General features: G+C 42.8%; 3 protein-coding genes across 4 annotated transcripts; 1 reads left to right on the top strand and 2 right to left on the bottom strand.

Annotated features, from left to right (window-relative positions):
• The first annotated feature begins 266 nt into the window (after positions 1-266).
• LOC129583760 (major facilitator superfamily domain-containing protein 6-like) lies at positions 267-4,028 on the top strand. Its single transcript, XM_055475708.1, has 9 exons — positions 267-578; positions 954-995; positions 1,102-1,167; positions 1,254-1,946; positions 2,005-2,124; positions 2,256-2,439; positions 2,665-3,008; positions 3,269-3,448; positions 3,578-4,028. The coding sequence occupies exons 1-9, from the start codon at positions 455-457 to the stop codon at positions 3,835-3,837; spliced, it is 2,013 nt and encodes a 670-aa protein (XP_055331683.1). The 5' UTR covers positions 267-454; the 3' UTR covers positions 3,838-4,028.
• Positions 3,089-5,561, bottom strand: LOC129583763 (uncharacterized). 2 transcript variants are annotated; one of them, XR_008689815.1, is made up of 4 exons: positions 5,073-5,561; positions 4,171-4,959; positions 3,500-3,893; positions 3,089-3,433 (listed from the first exon to the last, which is right to left on the bottom strand). XR_008689815.1 is itself a non-coding variant. In XM_055475713.1 (3 exons), exons 1-2 carry the CDS (start codon positions 5,413-5,415, stop codon positions 4,208-4,210), a joined length of 1,095 nt encoding a protein of 364 aa, XP_055331688.1. In that variant the 5' UTR covers positions 5,416-5,561; the 3' UTR covers positions 3,089-3,893; positions 4,171-4,207. The 2 variants fall into 2 exon arrangements, 1 of the variants encoding a protein (XP_055331688.1); XM_055475713.1 differs by having other exon boundaries at positions 3,089-3,893.
• Positions 5,562-7,285: 1,724 nt separating this feature from the next.
• On the bottom strand, positions 7,286-18,394 carry LOC129583755 (roundabout homolog 2-like). The gene is made up of 9 exons (XM_055475701.1): positions 17,742-18,394; positions 14,987-15,132; positions 14,389-14,620; positions 13,497-13,550; positions 12,646-13,395; positions 11,503-12,528; positions 9,738-10,088; positions 8,015-9,079; positions 7,286-7,872 (listed from the first exon to the last, which is right to left on the bottom strand). Exons 1-9 carry the CDS (start codon positions 17,818-17,820, stop codon positions 7,493-7,495), a joined length of 4,083 nt encoding a protein of 1,360 aa, XP_055331676.1. The 5' UTR covers positions 17,821-18,394; the 3' UTR covers positions 7,286-7,492.
• Positions 18,395-19,449: the final 1,055 nt, after the last annotated feature.

A 19,449-nucleotide genomic window follows, 5' to 3' on the forward strand; every position in this document is an offset into this window, starting at 1 on the left:
GTCTCCCATTTAATTAGGATATTCAGCACGCTCATTAACTCATCTTTGTTGAAAATAAATCTCTATCACGTAATAGCCACAACGCAGCTAGCGGAAAGGCTGTGTCAGATTTCATATTACTTAATTATTGAATGCGGCTCAGCTTGATATGAGTTGGTGCCGAAAAATTGGCGATAGTGATTCACATAATTCAACTGCACATGGTACTTACATACCAAAGAACTTTTTAAGTGTACTGTATCTGGATAAGATCATTAATGCTGTCGCAATAACAGGCAAGCGGTTCGGTGTAAATAAACTTTTCTTTTAGCTTTGTAGATCATCCAGACAGGGAGGGTCTATCTTACAGTTCTTTCTTTTAAAACTTCACCGCAGCTAAGATTATTAAAACTAAGCAAAATTAATTCTAGTCCCTAAAGACAGGAAAAATTGCTTAGTGTTTTGCGGGCAAGTTATGGAAAACGGAACAAAGGACAGAGCCAATCCTAACATGTCCTTTAGAACAAAAGCGAAGAGACTGCTAAAGGTCAACCCGAAGCTGATCCCGGTCAAACTTTTAATGTTTCTTCTGTACGGAGGTAAGATTTGTCCTGCAAATATTTCCATGATTTGAATTTTATGCTATTTGAACTACTACTTGACGGCGGCACCTGTTATTTATCGAATTAGACGTTGCCAGCAGAACATTTATAAAATTCTAAAATTACATTTATAAAATTATAAATTTAACATTTATAAAATATTCTTCACGTGAAATACAGATACATATCAACTTTTTAAGGTATACATGAACTTGACGGTGTAATATACTCGTTCTACGCATCTCGGCGAATGACAGTGACAGTGAATTGAGTTACTAAATACTTTTGAACGGAAAACAATAAAAATTAAGTTTGAACTTCATTGGTCAGGTACGTATATTTTGTATTACACTTGTATTGTACTACTCGTAGGAATGGCTGGGCTTTATCCGTTCCTTATAGTACACATGAAAGGTAGGTAAAACCCGTGAAAGTATCATCCCGTTTACGGTGACCTTGCTCATGCATCACACTTGATCCTCATATAAAAACATATCTGTACAAGGGAATTGAACTGTAGATATTGGACTGACGTCGGCGGAATCTGCGTACATTAATGCCATGCTGCCTTTTGTGACATGCATCGGTAATAACTATATACAGCAGTTTCCCAGTACTACAGTCAACATTCAACAGGGATTTTAAACTTCTATTTTAACACATTTTTTCCAGGTCCACCGCTTGGCGGTGCTCTTGCGGATAAACTGGGAAATTACAAAGTCGTGCTGATCGGGGTGAATCTAATCAGTATTGTCTTCCATTACCTTATATTGTACGCCGTTCCACCAGCACGGCCTATTCGCACAACGGCGGAATTGCCGGTAACCAATGGGAGTTTAAGTCTGTTTTGCGACAGCAACAATGCCAAAAACCTGCTCCCGCCCAACGAAATACTGATTGACCAATGCCGTGATGGATCTATTGCCAATTTTTCCCAGATCTTGAGCACACGAATCCAGTTCGACGACTGCATGTCAACCTGCCGAAACAGTGCGAGTATCTGCTTTGGCTCCGATGCCGAATGTCAACCGTCGACATTCTTCCGCAATCGATCTTTTCCCGATATGATGGTCCAAGGTCATAATCGGTCGCTGCAATTAAAAACCATCATGGCCCCATTGTCAGATGACAATGATGGAGAAATCAGGTGCAGGTTGCCGGGAGCGCCGCCTGATATCAACTGTACTATAACCTGTGCGATTCGGGCCGATTTTTTTGTTAACTGCTCTACCGTGAAACCGGCTCAGAATCGCGCTATGACTTTGGGACTGTATTCCTTGTTTCGGTTGCTGGCCACGGGATTCGCTTATACACTGATGCCACTTTTAGATGCAGTTGCTTATCAGTTATCGGATGAACAAGAAGGTATTAAACTGGAAAATATATATACAACGTACTTCAATGGCCTGTTTTAATTTTCCAGGTGATCTTGGGTTTCAGCGCGTGTGGGCGTTGTTTGGCATGTGCGGTTGTCCCCCACTTTCCGGATGGTTAATTGGGTATGCAACAAAATTAGCGAAAGGAGTTGACGATTATTCTCCGCGTGAGTATTTAAAGTCGACACAAATATTTTTCCTCGCACTAACGCTGAATGTTGTAACTGAGAAATGGAAATTCCGGTGTAAACGTTAATACTCTGTATATACTTTGTAACTGGATTATGAATCGTTTCAGCATTTCACGTCTTTGGCGGAATGCATTTCACCGCGGCAATCATTACGTGTTTTATGAGTGCGTCGCTGCGAACTGCTGCGGAGAACATTTGGTCCAATGTTGGGAAACTCTTTCGAAATCCCAAAATTACGGTCTTCGTTATCATGATGTTTTTGGCAGGGTGTGCGTGGGGATTTCTCGAAACGTAGGCAGCATTATTATTTCTTACGTAATATGACTATAGCTAGGTAGCATCGGCAGCATAGTACCACATTTTTTAATTTTTTCGTATTAGCTGCTGCGTCGCTGACCATATGTTGGTGTGAGCTGAATCGTAGTGCATATGAACAGCCGCGTATTACATGTATGTAATTACAAGTATGTAATCATCATATGCACTACGGCTGAATCGGGTTTAATGGATTTGTAGATTCTTGTTTTGGTTCATGAAAGACATCGGCGCTAGCACTCTTCTGATGGGGATGACCAATACGGTGTCCGGTTTGTCAGCTGTGCCAGTAGTTTTGGCTTCTACACTGCTCATAAAGTTCTTCGGCCACACAAAAATTATTATGTTTTGTTTGGCCATCTATGGATGCCGGTTTCTATCCTACTCGGTTATTTACGAACCTTATCATGTACTGCCCGTGGAAATACTGGAAGCGTTTACCACTTCGCTTTTTGGTGTTGTCTCGTCAGTCTACTGTGGAAAAATTGCTCCAGATTATTTGGCAACCTTGCAAGGAGTGGTTGGTGGCCTGCACAGCGCCTTTGGTATGCTTACATGGGACACCATAATACTAATGACATTGTTTGATTTCATTTATTTGCTTGGTATTCGTGTATTTATTTAATTGTTCACAAAGTTTGAATTCTGAAGCCACTTCGATACGCACAGATAATGAGATACGCAAAATTTTTTAAAATAATAAAAAGGCAGATTTCAGTGCATTTCCAACTTTAGAGATTATCTGTTGAATAAACAGTCGAATAGAAAAAGCTTCTGCTGTCACTTTGAATGTTTTCCGAAATAGGAAGAGGATGCGGAAGCTTGGTCGGCGGACTGATGTTCGAGTACATAGGAGCTCGCCGTACCTACGTATATTTCGGTTCGGCTTATATCTGTTTTGGCGCACTCTACGCAGTTCTACACTATGCATGGTTGCGCAGACTTCCTAATCCTCAGGCATCAGCAAGAGCTGCGAAACAGAAAGGTCAATTTTTTTTGCTTGTGTTGCCATTAAAAAAACATGAATATTATATACCGCTCCTTGGCTTTAGAAAAAAGGCTGTTCCAGTTTGCTGCATATTTTAGCCAACGACGTTTTGATTTAATATTGTAGAAGGTCTACTCCAGCCCAGTGCAGGCCAGGTCACAGTGGAGTATCAGCTCAGTCCGGAAGATGAGGAAGTTGTCGCAAAACTGGCCCGAATGGATGCCCTGACGCGCCGATACAGCCAGGCACCGGTTATAGTGGAAAGCAGCGCCACACGAAAGGAATCGAGCGGAAGTTCAAAAGCCGATCGACTAAACGTTAACGCTCCTGCCCTTCGACGACGCAGCACCCTAGTGCCCAGTGTAATGTCTCTCACCGGACGGTAGGCAGATTATTCCGACCCTTTGATACAACGGCGCGCAGAAAAGTCACTCATCAGTCTCTAAAAAAAGTCGTACTTAAATTTCGCCAAAAACCGTATTTACAATATATTCGCTGTCAAACCTTCCTGCACGTATTACCAAATACATGTACTCTCTACTCGTAGACTTGTGTTGCCCTTTTACAATCATTAAATTCTCCCAATTTAAGGTGTAAAAACGATGTGCATACTTCACACTGCAATACGCCATTACGGTACCAAAACGGACACGGATTGCAGATGTTCAGCAGAGCAAATTCATATTTTAATTTAAAGCAACTATTCTGTATTCACTCACTTTTATAACTGCGATTGTGCATTACTTTCGCAAGCAGTCAAGGTTGCAGGAGAAGTGGAAGCCGCCAGGCATCTGTTATGATTTGTCCACGATGCTTTCTGAATCGTTGTATTGTGTGTTTTATTTCTTTTCGAGCAATTATTGCCGGGGTATTTAACGGATCCACACACAACAACTTTTTCAATAATTCATCGGCAGAAACTCGTTTTTCACTGTTGCGGTGCAGGCATCTTTGCATACAAGCCACCAGTTCTGCCGGAAGGAGATTTCTGTTGGTAACTGCCGGCACGTATCCATCAATGACCAAAGTAGCAAAATGCGTGTCGGACATTCTGTACCCGGCCTCCACTATTCTCCAGTTCTTCTTTAGCCGTTTTCTTTTGCTACCGGTGATACAGTGGGCTAGCTCTAACATTATACATCCAACACTCCATATGTCAGTTTTGCGCCCGGGAATTTCCGAGTTCAGGGTTGCGAATCTTTTCAGCATTTCCGGAGACATGAAACGTATGGTACCACGAACATGCGTAATGTCGCCGGAACAAGTGACGCTACGCTGCATCTGCACAAAATCATCCAGGTCGCCAATAACTAAAGTATCGCGTTCATGGTCATTGTCCAGATGTTTTATAAACACATTTCCTGGCTTCAGATCACCATGAACAAGCCCTTTCTGATGCAGGAAGTGCACGCCGTCCGTTATTTCTATTGCATATCGCGTTGCTGTTGCTCGATCGAGACGGATACCATTTTTTCGAAGGCCGTATAAAAAACAGGCAAGATCACCACCTGAAAACATTTTGGAATTTCTAAAGTGTAGTCAGGCTAGAGAAGTTTGTCATGAATGTACGTTTCTACTTCTAGTAGTGACATAAGGTATAACGCACAAAACCTACGTATACCGTGATAATAATCCATCACAATTTCAACAAATGCGCCTCTGAATGGTCTGGTAATTGTTATTTTGTGGTATGCAGCTATATGTTCGTGAGCAAGACCGAGAAGAATCTTCATGCGATCCCCCCAGTTCGTCCATTTCTTGAGGTTGACCAATATCTCAGATTCTTTTGGCACATGTACGACTTTCACGGCCACAAAAGTTCCGAGAAGATTGGATGCACCGGTTAAAACAGCTTTATAAACAATCCCAAAACTTCCTCTTGCAATAAAATCGGTATCGGTTTTGTAAAAATATTGGTGGCTGCTCCCGAAAATTTCTTTCTCTGATACATCCGGTGACTCCATAATCAGCGGATCACATTGAAAGTACTTAGAAGCCACTGACTTTAATCAAGACGAGCATTTGCACTTTATGTCTGCGCTTTTGCTTTGTGAGATCACATTTTAACTTGAAAGCAGGGTATAAGTGCTTATATCTATATTTCGTTCGTTCTCTGCAGTTGTTACTGTGGTATTCCAACTTTCCAATGTTTCGTGCACCTGTACATCTGTTGTAGGTACTGTTGTAGGTTGTAGGTATAGCACTGTATGGTGGCACTAATTTTTACATACTTACTAAGGCCTTGTCCCGAATTCGAAGCGAATCTTGTTGCGATACAGCAACTCCACCTCGCGAGGTGGCTTCGCGTACCGTATCTGTAGGCGTGGCCACTGCATACAGCCACCTCGTGCGGTTGAGCAACCATACCAAAGCTAAATTCACTTCAAATTCGGGACGAGGCCTTACTGGTTGCACTCGTACGAGTATTTGTTGACACGTTTGTGCGACTGCAGTTTGGCCAGCTGATCTTAGATTGCATACAGTCACAAACATGATAAAATAAATCGAACTCATATGTAAAGGTAACGCCGTGAAAATTCTGCACCAAACTGAATGATACCATCTTACATGTTTTTGAGTTGCCTACAAGGATTTCCGGTGCTCATAACTTTGAAGTTTGGAAATCCTTCCGCGGAAGTCATGATTAGGGTTGTTTATAACGGTGCGGTGTACACCGGTGTGGCTTCGGTGCGGTTTTTTACAGAAATCGCACCTACTTAATCGGTGTGAAGCGAAAAACCGCACCGGACGGTGTGGTGAAAATCGAAAATCGCACCGCAATTTTTTACACCGCACCGCACCGGTGTATTGTACACCGGCACATCAGTACTGTAACAGCGCGAAATGTTACGCGCTCTGCGATTTCCTCTTTATTCCGCCGGAATTTGTGGGCTTAAGTTAAACTTCCTAAAAGCATCCCCAGCAGGATGTATCCATCGTAGCGAAACTGTTACAAAGACGTAAAACATCGAAAAGGGATCTTGAAGAAATTTTAATGACGAAAAAATTGTAGAGGGTGAGAATTGTCAAACGCGTGCGCTACAGTGCTCACATTTTCTTTCGTATGGCAGCCCGGTTGTTGCAGCAGCTGCAGTATGAAGCCGATATTCAAGCCAGCTTCAAATATAACTTTGTGAGTGAATATACACGTATTTGTACGTTACAGACTTACGCCCGTCATGGCCCGTGCGCTTAGTATCTGTAGGTAGGTGCGAATCCAGCCTGAACCGTCGTCTCATAAAAATTTCATTAAAATTACAATTTTACGATATCTTCGGTTAACCGGTGGTTAACCGGTGTACGTCAACGCGGTTACCCAAACGCACCGGTGTGCGCCGGTGGGGTTTTTCTCAAAAACCGCACCGCCTGTACCAATTGTTTTCTCAAAATTGCACCGCAATTTTTCCAAATTGCACCGGTGCATTGGTAAAAAACCGCACCGTTAACAACCCTAGTCATGATCTGACTGGACTCAAATATTAACTTAAGAATGCAAAAAATTACAACCCGTTATTGTTTCGGTACACATCAAATTATCGTCCCAAGTGGATGCTGGCCCGTTGTTACCTGCCTTCTCCAGTGAAATTGTACTTGGGTGGTTAAAACATACAAGTACTAAAAACTGATACATTAGAAAATGTACCTTACTGATGGTGAGCACTGGCAAACCGGAGCCCACTCAGCCCATTTCAATTTTTTCAGCTTCCCTGAACACACGCTTCTACTTTTCATTTTCATTGAAAAAAATTTCGATAGGACTGTCGATATTTGTGTGTGACCTTCTTAAAATTTCGACGGCTTTCAAAAAATATACCATCGTTGCACGAGTATAGTACTTGTATTCTTTGGACATATTCCGTCAACACCGTAACGCAGATCAAAAAGAAAAAAACAACAACACTGCTCACTTCCAGCCGAATATACTGCCAATTTTTTAGACTGTTTAGCATAGTATTACACTATGGCGCAGCAATAACCATTAAAACGTTCGCAACATTATACACAAAAAAACATGTCACACAAAAAATCATGGAACAAATACTACTGAAACTTATTTGGTCTTCTAGCAGCTGGCGGTTTGACACTGCGATCCACACTGGAACGGACACGATCCGTATCCCGGTAGGAGGACGAGGTACCGGCCGTCGCGTCCTGCCGCAGCGAATGATGACGAACAAAGGGACTGTTGTGCGGTGTGGGCCGGGGATACTGCTGCAGCAGATGCGTGCGTTGAGGCACCTGGCTGGCAGCCGCATTAGCCTTGGCTGCCGCGGCACGGGAAGCATTCGTATCCAGAAAGAATGACGCTTCAGAGCTTAAACAGGGACTACTTTCCTGGCTGCGGGGATCGTTGTCCTCGTTTTCCGCGTCGGCGTCACCATCACCATACTCAGTGTCACTGGCGAAATCAGCGTTAGAACCTACAATTGGACAATGACTATCGGCTTTAAAATATTAAATCTCGGCTTTTAATTTTGCTACGCTTATGCTGCTGTTTGGGTTTGGTAGTTTGTACATACCAATATATTACATTTCGCATTTGTAAAATATTGTGCTCTTTACCGGCATTTAGTTCTCCATCACCCGTCATATTTGACTCGAAACTTCTCGTCCTCGGCAGAGCGAAATTGGTCACATTTTGTAGTGGATTCCTAGCGGAATGATTATCACCGACCAACCCGGTTCGTGGAGCTTCAGGCTGGACCATTCTAGCATTTCGTGGAGGCGGTTCTGGGCGCTGGTCCACTTCACCTTCCCCTTCACTTTCTGACTGGAATTTCCCATGCATTTCGCTGTCACCATAGTAAAGCGACGAATAATCATCCTCATTATTGAGATTCGCGTTGGGTTGAGATTCTGGCGCGGGTGGCGGACAGCGGGGCGGAGGCGGGAGAATGTCGGCCCAATTTAATGTCGGCAGAAATTTGGTCTGCTTCGGATGATGCAGGCAGTTGGAGCGGGCACTGCGCGGCGACGAGCGCTGACTATGGACACTGAGTGTTTCTGGGTGTGATTGATGGGAGCGCGATGACAGACTGCTGTTATGATCCATCGGATGCAAACAGGCGTTGTTATCATAGTGCAGCTTTCGCTTCGCATCTTCCTCGGCCACTTCATTATACTTTGGTGGATTATGGGCGCATTTGGCCGGCACATCATGGGCACAAGTGCCACGATGCTGCTTCGACATCGCCAGCGTGGCCGTTGCGTAGGGTGAAGCGCCGGTTGTGTCCGATGCACTCCTTAACCCATCTGCTGCATACGCACCCAAGGGAATATCAAAGCTGGGCAATAACGTCTCCTTAAGATCGGCCGGCTGATTAGTCCAATCACAATGATTCTCCGCCATCCACGGACTACTGCGGCTGTAACTGCCCGCCGGACGCCGGCCGAGAATGACACTGGAATCCGGGAGGAGGGTGCTGTTGGTCTGCATTCCCGGGTGGAAAGGGATGCCCATTTGCTGGATTTGCAGTGGTGGATAGGCTTTGCGCCGGAGGGCCATGTTACTCCGGCGGAAATACAGCATCCCACAGAGTGTGATCAACAACAGGAACATCACGCCGCCCAGTGAGCCAATAAACCAGGGCTCACGCAGGAAATCGGCAGTGCCTTGGACGGGTCGCTCTGTCAATAAACAGGGTTGTATTTCTTTTTCTGTTTAGATTACTCGAGGTTTTCCATCTAGTAAGCTAGACAGCATAACCAAACAACAGCAGACTCTAATCCGGCCAAAGCATGGCCTGATGAATGATTTCCTTGTTAGTTCATGCGTTGTATAACAACGGAACAAATGTGTCATATTACTATGCTAAAATAACCGCATTCATACATATTTAACCATAAGCAAACAGGGCTGAAGATGGCCGCTACTATTTCACAAGCGGAATACCAATAAGCACTTGCATAGTTCTTTCGCTCCTTGTCTGATTGTTACGAAATCAACTCGAAAATAAGTATTCACATACAGGGCAGAAAAATACAAAAATATAATCAAGCATGATGCGACTATGCGGCGTTAGTACGATGTTGCGGCATCGTTAGCAAAGCATAAAAAATGTCTGGTATCAGTACTACTGTACTAGTACCTAATACCCCAACCTGCATTAGTGTTAATTATTATTATTACGCCTAGAATAAAAATCTTGCTATCTTTATCCCTAAACATGCATAACTGCAGTACGTATTAATATTCGTAAAACGACTTATATGAATACTACCTTTTTAAGCTGAAAAATTCACATAATTATAGCTTAGGAAACTACGGTACATACAAAGCACATACCCATTCGAATGTAAATTGGTTTGCTCGTTAGGCCCACTCCGGCTTCGGTGCGTGCAGCCAGCTGGATGCGATAGCGCATTCCACTGCTTAAATTCCCAATAATTTGACTGCGCGCCTCCTTCACGTGTACGGTTATGTTGCGGACATAAAAGCTGTTGGCGACGACAGCAGCGGATGATGAGTTAACTGCGGGACCGGTGTGACTGTTACCTGCACCGGCTACAGACACAAGAATCCGGTAGTCGAGCAAATTTCCGTTGATATGATCGGGATGTGGCGGCTGCCACGAGATACTGATGGCTGTCAGATTAACCAGATGGACATTGATATCCTGAGGAGGCTCATCTGGCACTGCAGCAGAAACAAATTTGTTAATTGCTTGAAAATTTAAAATCCGATGCCCACATCCGTTTGTGGCCCCTTTTAAACTTTCAAGTATTTCATGGTTTACTCGATAAAGCTGAATTCAAGGTCTATCAATCATTGCATAGAAAAAGGATATTACGTTCTTTGCAGGTGCCGTTATTCTTAAAATTGTGGTACTGCTATCTTGTATCCGTGTCGTAAATCCAGTTCGTAATGGACGCCCAGAATGTCTGCTTTCAAAATTGTTCCATGTATTCCTTCAATAATCTAAGCTAACTACCAGTTGTAAGGCATTTTTCAGCATACTTTGTGACTGTAATAACCGTAATAGTACGCCGAAGAAGCGGTCATAATAAACGGTTGTTGGAAGAAAAGTGGCCGGAAACAATCATTAGTGGGTGACAGTTTAAATCCTACTTTTAACTGTCAAAACCAACCAGAAAAATTGTGCTAAAAGCAATTCGGGTTAAAGAAATAATCAGCCACTCTTGCAGCATAAGAAAAGCAAATACACTCTTGAAGAAAATGACGGCTTAAAAGAGCCTGGCAGTGACGTATGCCGCTGTTAGCCTTCTGATTTTTGCGCAGTAATTTTTGCCTTACCACATTTATTTGAATTTTTTAATGTTTCAAAGGTCTTTGAATGCTTTTACGACATTACATGAAAACTAAGCAAAATATAACTATATACAGTCATTTCCGATAAGAGTTTTATTTCATAATTTGGAATCTGCAAGATCACACAAAATTATGTAAAAATATTTCATCTGAACCTCGCGAAAACGGAACAAAGAGACACTGTCCGGTCGAAGTTTAAAATGATCCGCCGCGGCTACCATAGGAATAGCAGTTAACGTTCACAGGAGACAGATAATTCACACGAAAACGGCCTGGGGCATTTATGGTCATAAGCAACATGTTATCGTAATAAAATGTTCAGCGTTCTTGCTATTCATGTACCGCTGGTCAGTTATGAAGATCGAGAGAAACTCATACATATTTATAGGCTTCTGATTATTGATTGTTCAAGTTGTTGATGATTGCATGTTCGACTCGCATATGTATGATTAGTGACTGACCACAAAGACTGCAGTCGCGATAACAATTCTCTGACAGCTGTCCGAATTGCGCCCTGAAATTGCTCTAATCGTTAATGCAAATAAATTCCGTCCAGGATCATTTGCCAGTAATTAAGACTGATGTTTATGGCTTTAAAATTCAGGAAATAGCCAGATAAATTTAATCAACTGCCCAAGACATTCTCAAAGACTATGCATAACTAGGCTAAGCTAACGATATTTGTAGGTTTACGTTTTTCCACTGCTGTACTTATTCCCGCATCGACCTATTTGCCATTACATATACGGGCCAAAGTTTAAGTAACTGTTTACCGACTTACCGTCTTCCAATGTTTGACAGGTCAAAACATTGCTGGCAACACCTTTAATGTCTTTATAATGTGGCACCAGAAGGAATTCATATTTGGCAAATTTACGCAAATTCAGCAGAGTATGGGTCTGCGCCAATCCCCGCCTCACGGCTACCATCGAGTAATTCCCGTACTCTCCTCCGGTCCGCGTGGTAATTGTCCGAAATTTCACGTAGTATCCACCAATGTATTTATCATACCGCAGTATATTCCAGTACAAATTAACTGCCGTTGACGAAATGGCTTTCACCTCGGTTAGCTCCACAATTTGCTCCGTAAACTTGGACTTAATATCGGCAAGATCGTATTCCGGCAGCGGACGAAAGTTGCCTTGGGTGCGAATGGGCTCGGACATGACACTGGGCAACGACAGCCCGTAGGCGTTAATCGCCCTGACCAAGAACAAATACGATGTATCCGGGCGCAACTGTCCGATATTTAGCCGATTGACCGACACCGCTTCCGCCGCGACCATCCATCCCATGGGAATGTCAAAACTGAAATACTCCACGCGATAAGCCAATACTGGCCCAGCACCCTCATCCAGCGGTGCCCGCCAACTGATCTCCACTGAAATTTCCGTCACATTGACCACCTGCGGCTTGGATGGTGGACTGGGAAAGGTCGCGGGATCCGGCATCCGGTGGAAAATTACGGTTGGATTGGTGGGCAGCTCCACAATCAATTGCGCTGACCAAGGTGTCTCTCCACTTTCTGACGAGGCAATGCAGGTATAAATGCCTGAATCAGACACTTGTAGATCGGAAATTTGTAACGTTCCCGAGTCTAATAAGGTGATGCGGGGGTTATTGGTCGGAAGAAGAGCTGCGTCTTTGTACCATTGAATGACCGTCGGTGGAATGTCTGTAGCCTGGCAGGGGAGCATGGCAATGGAATGGGCCGCTAGGGTCTGATTAGCTGGGCCGATTTTAATGACAGGTGGTGGCACTTCTGCCGCATGGGACACCTCCAGATACGCCTTAGCCAGTGCTGAGCCTAATCACAGAGAGAAGTATTATATTCATAATCCGGTTGAATCTAACATTACAAACAACTGTCTGGCTTATTAGCCAGTACTAATAGGCAATAGAATATGAGAAGAGGTTGACTAACCGGCGACGGACATAACCGAGCAGACGTAGTATCCGGTATCCTCTTTCTTAACAGAATCAATAATCAACGTCCCATCTTGCTGGACACTGAATCTCCCGTGCGGCTGCCCGGGAAACATCAGCACCTGCGTGCCCTCTTTCATCCACCAGAAGGCCGGCGGTGGATTGCCGGTGGTCAAGCAGTCAAAGCTGACCGCCCCGTTTTCGGCCACCCGTTGGTCACGTGGTGTCATAAGAAAACTGGGCCGGGAATGGACGGTCAACATGACGGTCGTCGACGCCGTGCCGGCGTCATTTTCGGCATCACACACGTAGACTCCTTCATCCGACGGGGACACGCGCTCAATACGCAGTGAGCGGTCTTCCTGCACGCTAATCCGTGGATCTTTCAGCGGCCAACGCCCGTCTTTCTTACTCCATGTAACCCGCGGATCGGGGTCACCCGTGACTTTACATTCGAAAATAACATTATCATCGGCGCGTGCCGTAATATCCTGCGGTGGTGAGATGAAGGCGGGTTTGACGTGGACCGTCAAGAGTGCCGCGTGTGATTCCTTACTGCCCACCAGATTTTCCGCCACACAGACGTACTTGCCGGCATCTGACGGGCGGACTTCGGTAATGACTAAATTACCCTCATCCATTAGGGCAAAACGTCCGGTGGCTTTCAGTTCTTTACCATCACGCTTCCAAAAAACTTTCGGCTCCGGAAATCCGCGGGGTGGTTGACATTCCAGCATGGCAGTGTCACCTGTGGTTTGAGGAGGCCGTTAATCATCTGTTAGCGTCAGGCGGAGTCGTAGACAATGGCAATTACACTAATTGCAAACAGTACTAGCGCTTGGCCCTTACCGGCTGCCACTTGGATGTTGAGATTCGGCTGGCGGCGAAACTCATCGCGAAGCACTACAATTGCGAACAATTCAGTCAAGTTGTTTCTTTGACCTTGGATTTAACCACAATCACATTGGAACAAGAATAGCCATTCATCATCGTTTTATACGAAAATGCTTCTCACACAAATCAGATTCTCGGAATATTTATTGTTCACGTTTTGGATCTAGACATACAGAGGCACTAGTAATTACCTTATACATAAGCTATTATAATCTTTATCCTATTATAACAAGGAACATTATAAAGTAAATTATTTTTTTCACACAAAATGAGTACTGTTACGTTTTGCTGCACCTTTTTCAAGGTTTAATTCAAAGAGCATACCATACGGTTTACCGATAGCGGATAATCAGGCATCGAGCCATTTTATTATTGGATTCAGGCATTCACTTATTACGTGTATTGAATTAATATAAAAGTACTGCAACGTTGTGGAGCTGTTAATATGAATCATGGAACATCCTTATCGATTTATCACTTTTTCCGTTCCTCCATAGTTATGTCCAGAAAGAGTTAATCAGAAAAATCAATACAACTAGAGTTGGTTAAAGGGCTACCAATTTATTAAAAAGGTGTTATGCTCAAGAACACGGCCTAATTTACAAGCATCATCTGGAGGCAAAGAAAATGCACACAACCATAACAAAATAAGCAAGATGGTAAACTGAACTACAATGGGGTCATTTCTTCGCTGCTTTTGTACAAGGATTTTTTATGATTGTCGACAAACAATGGTCGGATCGAATTCAAGACTTTGCCTCTTACTTTACGGTTGGATTATTTACCAATCCTATGAGAAAGTATTTCTTCAATGCTGGCAAAAAAAGCTTTATTACGAAATATCTACCTGCCACGGTTAGTGTAGCGTTACGGCTTCGCGCCTCCCCGAGATTATTTTTGGCAATGCACCAATAAATACCGGCATCCGGTCTTCCCTTTTTATTATTATGCAAAACACGGCTGAAATGTAATGCGCCGTTCTGCTGAATTAATCGTGGTGAGTCGGTGTCCGAATTTTGCGGGCTAGCGTTGGTCAATAAAGGATTCACACCGCTACTGCTAATACTCTCTCCCGAATCCTGAAACAGATGCAGAGAAATATTATCAGTACGCGTAATGCCAATCTACTGAGTCTAACATTTAAAATTTTCTGGTTAAACAATTGTAAGTTTGTACTCGTAATTTACCCTACAAGTATATTTTTACTTGTCATGAAAAAATTTACGATCATTCGTATAGTTTGTGGGTTACAGACTCACAGCGTATGAAACGTATATAATGTATCACCGTTTGATGTTTGACAATTTTAGTGAGCTTTTGTTTTTAGTATAGATTTCGCCATGTGCATGTGATACTAGTGAAATCATTATTGTTTGCCAACCATTTATCAAAATTATTGCAGCGTCAGCAATAAACAGAGAGCATTCTTCTTTAATTATACTCACTTTGTACCAAATAATCTGTGGACTAGGATCACCATCAGCTTTGCACTGTAGTGTTGCCGGCTCATTTTTGGGCACAATGAGATCACTAGGATGCTCCAGGATTCTGGGTGGACGACCGGGTCGAGGGGAGGCGGTCGTTAAGTGACCTAGAGAATGGGAAAGCAGCGATAATGTTGTATTATGTCCTGCGCCTGAAACGGTCAATGTAGAGACTGGGAGAAAGTCAGTGAGGAAAGCAAAATAGATGAGCGTGAAGATAATGAGAATGCACTGGGAAATTCAATTAATCAGTGACTGGATATTTGGGCTGCCTTGGTAAATGTGCCCATAACTCATTGCTGCTGCGGCAGCATCAACAACATACACGCACACCAATCTTTGTAACGATTGCCGCCTTACTCAGGAAATGTTGTTATTGGACTAGTAAAATCAATACTTCGATATATTAGTCCGGTTCAAAATAGACTGAAAATTTAGTAAATCCTGGCAATTGTGAGAATTCTGCAAAAGCTGAGTAACACACGAGATAAGATAAGCGCTCATAACTGGTCCATATTGCGATGATGTGGCTTTTGCACGTTTCTGTCCACGCCCCAAATATTCGTAAATGTTGCTCTAGAAAAAGCTACTCGAGAGTAGCATATTCGAGCGTCAAAGCCGCCAATTTGGATATTTCTCATACAAACTCATATGCACACATTTTAATGCTTACATTTCACTACGATATACCGTAATTGTATACTTCAATAATTATCCTTTAATAAAAACTGCTACCGCCTATCGGGTATCATCGACACTGCTACGTGCACAATCTTAATAACTAATTAATAACATTATAATCAGTGTTAATTGCTCATCCAAACACATTCTGGTAGCGTAAACCAGAAAGTGCGCGTAGGGCGCATAAGTCTCTAAAAGAACTTATAAGTTACCATGACATGTTAATATGTCTAATTAAAAATTTTGCGGATAAATTGCGTGCAGAGTATTGATCAATTCGCTGACCGGCTGGCGTTTATTAACTTGCAACTGGTAGCCTTAATTAACTGTTTTAAATTAATCGTGAATTACAGTATCTTTTTTAATTAATTTGAAGCACTGAATTCGGTAGGCCATATATAGGCAGCAGTAAAGTGCAAACTGCAAAGAAAGTTGCAGACTAGAAAGAAAGCTCACCGTAAAGCAAAATGTCGCATGTTTTTGCGCTCTCAAAATTGCCCGCTCGATGCAGATATGTGATGCATCATTGCCGTGCAGTTATTTGATGTTTGTTAAGGTTCAAAGTTCGATTTTTTTAAGCGTGTGTCACAGATTTCCTTCGCTGAAATCTTCATGACTGAATTTTGAGCCTAACTATTGTATGTATACAGCATATTACGCATACACTGCAAAAGCAAAGATTTTTGATTTAACCAATTGTCGGTACAGATATTCCATTTTTTCGGGCCAAATGCACACACCCGGTATGTTTAGCGTCGCCGCAACTTGTGCGATGACACGAAAACTAACGATTATGTCAAATTATTGGATTGCGCCCATAATCATGTAAGCATAACACTCCTTGGCCACTCTTAGCGCCAGTTCTGCTTGACTGTACGTAAACACTCCATCTACGGTTAGGAGAATTTTAATTTTTCCTCCAAATTCCCTCAACTGTCTCTTGTGCCGTTCGTGCGAGGTATAGACAAAACTGCTTGCCGTATTTACTGCGGAAATCACAGCCGAGCCAAGAGCCCAGTTGTGGCAAATCATTTCCTTGGAGGAAGTTAACCCAACGAAATCATTTCTTCCCTCAACCGCTCTGTTTTACATCCTATGGCCGAATAATGGCCATTGAAAAGAGGGGGATTTCGCGCTTCCCGTTGGGTGGAAACATCCAGGCCGGAAATAGATCACCATCAGACCAATTTTGGTTTTAAACCAATTCCCGCGTTTTATAGTCGATATTTTACTGTGCCAGTATTACAGTACAGTTTGATCGGCGGAGGCCATGCAGTTCTACGGAAGCGCCATCAAATGGTCGCCAATCGGTGGAATAAAGTTCAACTGCGAACTGTTAATTTTCAGCCTGTCCTGACTGACTCATCAATACGTTTGTGTACTTCGCTATACGATGCCGTCTAGGCAGCGGCACTGTGTGTACGCGCACAGAAAGGGAATGAACTGGTCCTTGAATGACCTGGCCTCAAACACACTGCACTAAAAACGGGAAATTGATCAAAATATCGCTTATGCGATTGACGATCGGCTGTACAGGCGCCACATAACTATCTTTACTGCGTATTGTGGTGGGCAAAAGTAGAATATGCAATTCACAGGGTATAACAACAGGTGCCAAAAGTAGGTATGTCGATCAATTTTGTACCATGAATCTGCATATTAAAATTAATGATAAGAACAGAACTGTAAAATATTATGAATTTGTTCGATCACTTGTGATGTAAAAGAAACGCACGAAGAGCATTTTATCGGCTCACAATCATCAATGCAAGATACTGTACGCTCATGCAGCTGGACGAAATTAAATGTCTATAAAATTTAACATACGGTACTTCGAAACTGCAATCTGCAGTACGTAGTTCCGAAACTGTTATAATTATGATAACATTGCATAATCTACGAAAACAAAGATAAATAATACTTTCGTCCCTGTAAAAGCGAAAAACCACATGAGGAATTAATAACGTCGACAGTGTATCCCGTAACACTAACGATAAATAAATCTCTGGGAGTGGTTTATATACTTTTCCTTTACCTTGAATTTTCGGAAGAGCTGCACATAATCCGAAGAATGCAGTTTGTATGAATATAAATATACAAAACTTGCAAATCATGTCAATAAAAGTGCAGTTTCACTGTCCCGTCGCATCTAGTGTTCAGTTAGATTAAAATAACATCCACATCTCCATCGTTTTCGAATATGTGACAACCGGCAAATATTGGTGAGCAATGTTTTAATCATTGTAAAATCTCGCTCTTCCACGGGATCAGATTAGAGCGAACACGACGATCACATGTCAAAAAAAGCCGTAAGATAAAATTACCAATCAGAAACTAATTACTTTTAAGTGTTTCACTAGGCCAATCGATACAGAGCAGCGGAAATAAGGCTGCTTGTGTGGTGAAACATGCGGAGATTGCTCAAACTTTACAGACGCATGTGCCAAAGGATGTACATATTTACGCTGGCTTTTTGTCTCTGGTTCCAGCGAGATAAGGCTCATAAGAGGCAAAATATGTGTGCCGGCCGTTACACTAGGTAGAAACGATCGCTTTGACTTTCAAACACAGATCGGCCAAGCCATGCATTTGCTCTATGCGTACATTTAGAGTGAACCAATGGAAAACGATACACGCGAGAATCGCAGCTGCTGTGGCAGCAAAACCGGGATGCTGTACAGAACCAGATCAAGGTAATGATGCGCGGAGCATACACAGATGCAATTTAATCGGCTTAATCCATCGTATTGGGAGAGCAACTATGAACAAAAACTACTGAAAATTAACACATTACAGATAATTATTGATTTAATATGTAGCTCACAAGCTTTTACTGCTATAAATTGTTAGCGGTTTTATGTAATTGGAAAAACGGAAAGCCCACGGTCATTATTGTACTTACTTTGCCGGCATACGACCAGCTTTTATGGCGCTTGTGGCCGGCCTTCTCTGTGCCTTTAATTCAGATAACAATTTCATGGCACTCTTGCATGGATAGATGAAGTCTGAACTTGACAGACGTTTGCTCGTGAGATCTGCTTTCAGAGTTTCAAGTCATCAGCACAGCATGTGCGCTAGGATGGCGTGCATTTTTGATGACGCTTCACTGGTCAGGGCAAGCTTTTAGGGATGTATGCGCAAATCGTGCCCTGTCCACTATTCCATTTCCTGGCTTGGTAAGGAAAAGTTCGAACACAATCACTGTAAAACTTTAATAAACAATGTTTAGCTTATTGGAGAACATTGCGAATTGCAGAAATCATGCTTTCGCTTTTTGCAATCACAGTTAAGTTATAACTAACCATTGTTAAAGAACTGCTCTAGGCAGGAGACTACAGCACCATACCGGAGAATCGCGATCACACGAATTTCTGCGACAACAATTATCCTATCGCTGGAAATTAAAGGGAGTGTAGTGCGGCATCTGTAGTCGGGACCGTGGGTGAAGCGGATAAACGAGACTTTTTTGTGTTGTTTTGCTCACCGATATTATGTCATTGATGTGTCGCAAGTACAGTACAATACTGTGGTCCACAAGCTAAACAGCTGATAATTGTAAAACACAGATGTTAACTACAGTCTTGGCCATGAGTGTGTATATAAGTTTAACGTCTACGTTAATGGAAGAAGGGCAACGGCATTTTGTGCAGACATATACGCCAGTACGACCACAGTCAGAAGTCAGAACTCAGAAGGCATAATTATTATGATGATGTGAAGTAATTTTGACCAAGCAAATTTGT

The sequence above is a fragment of the Paramacrobiotus metropolitanus genome, unplaced genomic scaffold (genome assembly GCF_019649055.1).
Source record: "Paramacrobiotus metropolitanus isolate TYO unplaced genomic scaffold, Prichtersi_v1.0 Parri_scaffold0000011, whole genome shotgun sequence".
Lineage (NCBI taxonomy): Eukaryota > Metazoa > Tardigrada > Eutardigrada > Parachela > Macrobiotidae > Paramacrobiotus > Paramacrobiotus metropolitanus.

Excerpts from the sequence above, each read along its gene's own strand:
- LOC129583760 (XM_055475708.1), top strand. The coding sequence starts at position 455 with ATGGAAAACGGAACAAAGGACAGAGCCAATCCTAACATGTCCTTTAGA. Across the intron at positions 2,440-2,664 it reads GCGTGGGGATTTCTCGAAAC|ATTCTTGTTTTGGTTCATGA; the intron begins GTAGGCAGCATT and ends ATGGATTTGTAG. Across the intron at positions 3,449-3,577 it reads AAGAGCTGCGAAACAGAAAG|AAGGTCTACTCCAGCCCAGT; the intron begins GTCAATTTTTTT and ends TTAATATTGTAG.
- LOC129583763 (XM_055475713.1), bottom strand. The coding sequence starts at position 5,415 with ATGGAGTCACCGGATGTATCAGAGAAAGAAATTTTCGGGAGCAGCCAC. Across the intron at positions 4,960-5,072 it reads TGTGATGGATTATTATCACG|GTGGTGATCTTGCCTGTTTT; the intron begins GTATACGTAGGT and ends AAATGTTTTCAG.
- LOC129583755 (XM_055475701.1), bottom strand. The coding sequence starts at position 17,820 with ATGATTTGCAAGTTTTGTATATTTATATTCATACAAACTGCATTCTTC. Across the intron at positions 13,551-14,388 it reads CGCTACACTAACCGTGGCAG|TGCTTCGCGATGAGTTTCGC; the intron begins GTAGATATTTCG and ends TCGCAATTGTAG. Across the intron at positions 7,873-8,014 it reads TGATGGAGAACTAAATGCCG|GTTCTAACGCTGATTTCGCC; the intron begins GTAAAGAGCACA and ends GTCCAATTGTAG.